The following is a 3,240-nucleotide window of genomic DNA, read 5'->3' on the forward strand; positions in this document are numbered from 1 at the left end:
GAATGTTTCTGTTCAATTATTATTTTATACATGAATGTTTCTGTTAATTATTATTTTATACATGAATGTTTCTGTTAATTATTATTTTATACATGAATGTTTCTGTTCAGTCCTGAGATGATTCTGTTGTGACTTGGAGCTGAAGAAACTGAACTGAATAGTATTTATACCAGCCAGGGTCTTGGTTTCTAGTCCTTCAATGGTTCTACAAAATGTTTGAAAAGGCCACAGGAAGTCCAAACATCAAAATAACAGAACAATCTTTCCAGATCCATTTGAACATGTCTGACTTGTTTGTTTTGTCTTCACAGAAAGGCGGCGCTCTGAAGAAAGGACCAGTAGCCAAAGCTCTGTGGGCCATGAAGCAGGTCCTGCCATACAGCCTGTCTTCTCTGAACTGGGACTCTCAGCACCGGACCAACCAGCAGCAGTGTTACTGCTACTGCGGCGGCCCTGGAGAGTAAGTTGGACCAGTCAGCCGTGTGCAGCTGTTGGCTGAGGCCTGACGGTGTTCTGGTTCTGTGTACAGGTGGTACCTGAAGATGTTGCAGTGCTCCAGGTGTCAGCAGTGGTTCCATGAAGCGTGCACCCAGTGTCTGCAGGAGTCCATGATGTTTGGAGACAGGTGAGTGTTTGTCCGGCCCAGTTTTCAGTCTGTGGACAGCGCTGACGGTTCTTTCTTCTGCTGCTCAGGTTCTACGTGTTCCTGTGTGCAGTGTGTAACAAGGGGTCAGAGTACGTCCGCCGCCTTCCTCTCAGGTGGGTCGATGTGGTTCACCTGGTTCTGTACAACCTGTCCGTCAGCAGCAAGAAGAAATACTTTGAGCTGGACGAGATCCTGGCCTTCGTCTCTTCCAACTGGGACCAGTTACAGCTGGGAAAGGTAACCAAAGCACCTGACACGGAGGACTGAACCAGAGCCAACAGAACTAATCCAGACCGCTGCAGTGTTCTAAGCGGGCTGTAACCTGAAGGTGCCTTCTTGTTTGCTCCTTCAGCTGTCCAACACTCCTCCTGCAGAGAGGGGGCAGCACCTGCTGGACGCTCTGAACAAATACAAGAGCAAGTGAGGATCCTTCACCGCCTCCGTTTGTCCGTGTCCTCAGAATATAAACCTCTGGATGTGTTTCAGGTTTCTGTGTGGAAAGGAGATTAAAAAGAGGAAATGCATTTTTCGTCTGAGGACACGAGTTCCTCCCAACCCCCCCAACAAACTGTTTCCTGACCGTGCTCCAAATGATCGGGGGCGGAGCCACAAGAAGATCTCAGACAGGTAATTTTAGTAACAAGAGTCAGGTCATCGTGCAGTCAAGAAGCTGCGTGTCATCAACACATGCCGTCCAGTTGGTAGTCCTCAAACAACCGACAGGTGGTGTGTTGTAAGCGTTGGTCCGGTCCTCGGCTGTTCTTCAGGTTTTGGTCAGGAGGATGCTGACCCCAGTCTGTTTTGTGTTTCTGTCAGTGGTCCAGCTGAGAGGAAGAAGAAGAAATCAAAGTGGCTTCTCGAAGACGCCATTCCTAACGTGAGACTCTCCCTCTCGGTTGTTTATGGAGACGTTTGGCGTCAGGCTGGACGTTTGACTGTCTCTGCTTACAGAACAAGCTGACCTGCAGCTGGACCTCCAACCACCACATGGCCAACATCTTTGACTTCACCCTGGACGAGCTGCAGAGCCTCAAGAGGTGAGCTCAGTGTGCCCATCGATAAACTGATGAGTGATGTACTCGGAACCGCTGGGTCCATTTACAAAGTTTCTACTCCTCCTCAGCAACTCCAGCAGAACCGTCAGCATCGATCAGGACTCAACAGATGCCTCCACCTCAGGTTCTGCTTCAACAAGCAGCTCTTACCACTTCAGGTAACCTCTCCTGCGTTTTACCTGTTGCCTCGTGGAGGAACCACTGACCTCTGACCTTTGTCGGCAGGAGGAGGGTGGGCAGCAGGAAGAGGAAGTTACCCAGCAACAGCTACAGCCAGTGGGCCAATCGCAGCGAAGCAGGGGAGGAGCCTTCTGAGACCGACCCTGCTGCTGCAAGCCACGCCCACCTGACCACAGAGGCCTCCTGCTTTCTGTCAGACTCCTCCCACCTCCACTCCTCCATCTCCTCTTATTTTGGAGTGGCGGGCAGACTGACCAATGGGGAGAGGTATCAGGTGCTGGCCCGCCGTGTCACTCGTCAGGGGACGGTCCAGTACCTGCTGGAGTGGGAGGGGTCAGCACCTTATTAGGACAGTTCAAGGTTCAAGGTGTGTGAGGAGCTCTGATTTCTCAGCATCCAGACTCGGCCTGATCTGCTGAGACCGTGTTTCTGTGAAAATTACATTTAAATAGAGTTGCAGCAGTTTTTAAATCTAATCTAATAAAATTATTTACACCTACAGTTAGAATATTTAATCCAGCCACCCCTCACGTTCAGAGTTCATGCTTAGTACAGAACATTTACACGTTAGTAACAAATTTAACACATTTTTGTTTAATAGAAGTTGAACTGGTTCCAGCACTGACCCCCACCCAGCTGAGGCACTGGTCCTGCTAGTTTATCAACTAAGTCAACGGACAGATGTCACTCTGAAAGCCTTAGCTTAGCATTAGCTAAACAGGCTGAGGTAGCGCAGTGGTCAGTGTCGCGGGCCTGTTGTCCTGAGGTTGCAGGTTCGAGCCCAGGCTCTGGTGGGGGTTGGGCCGGCTCTTCAACACGTCAGTGATGATGGTGGAGGTCTTCATCTTCCTGCCAGCAGCTGATGGTCAGGAAGCTCCGATCTGTATATTCCCAGAACTCTTGTGCTACATAGTTCACTTTAAATTATTTGCACATGGCCTCTCCTCCTTATGGCGTTTGTCAGTTAGCAAACTCTTCATGCTGCATTAGAGTGTGGATCAGGACAGCAACTCAAAAATAGATCTAACCTGCCTCCACACGGCTGACATCTCCTCCTGTGACACCTGTGTGCTCAAAGGTGGCATCAGAAGACCTGTTAAATTACAACGTAAAAAACCTTTGATCTCATGTCAGTGTCCTCCTGGCTGAGGCTCAGCCTGGAAACAGAGACGCCTGCTTCCTGTTAAATACCTGTCCTTCCTGTGCCAGGGCCCTGATTCAGTTCAGCTCCAGGTCGTCTCAGGACGCTGAGCAGAAACATTCAGACGTTTTAAAAGACGATCAGTAAAGTTCTGTATGTCAGGAAGCAGCAGATTGTGTTGAACCTTCATCACAGTCTCCATCCTGAGCAAGAACAGA

General features: G+C 49.6%; 1 protein-coding gene across 1 annotated transcript in view; it reads left to right on the forward strand.

Moving 5' to 3' along the window:
- phf19 (PHD finger protein 19) overlaps positions 1–2,240 on the forward strand; it is a 6,193-nt gene extending 3,953 nt beyond the window's left edge. Inside the window, exons 6-14 of the mRNA XM_037680804.1 lie at positions 312–460; positions 530–625; positions 694–883; positions 999–1,066; positions 1,133–1,273; positions 1,463–1,523; positions 1,598–1,683; positions 1,770–1,859; positions 1,927–2,240. Of these exons, the coding sequence (XP_037536732.1) occupies positions 312–460; positions 530–625; positions 694–883; positions 999–1,066; positions 1,133–1,273; positions 1,463–1,523; positions 1,598–1,683; positions 1,770–1,859; positions 1,927–2,230 (1,185 nt within the window). The 3' untranslated portion in view covers positions 2,231–2,240. The remainder of the gene's footprint in view (positions 1–311; positions 461–529; positions 626–693; positions 884–998; positions 1,067–1,132; positions 1,274–1,462; positions 1,524–1,597; positions 1,684–1,769; positions 1,860–1,926) is intronic.
- Positions 2,241–3,240: the final 1,000 nt, after the last annotated feature.

The sequence above is a fragment of the Nematolebias whitei genome, chromosome 8, assembly GCF_014905685.2.
Source record: "Nematolebias whitei isolate Nwh7 chromosome 8, NemWhi1, whole genome shotgun sequence".
In the NCBI taxonomy this organism is placed as follows: Eukaryota; Metazoa; Chordata; class Actinopteri; order Cyprinodontiformes; family Rivulidae; genus Nematolebias; species Nematolebias whitei.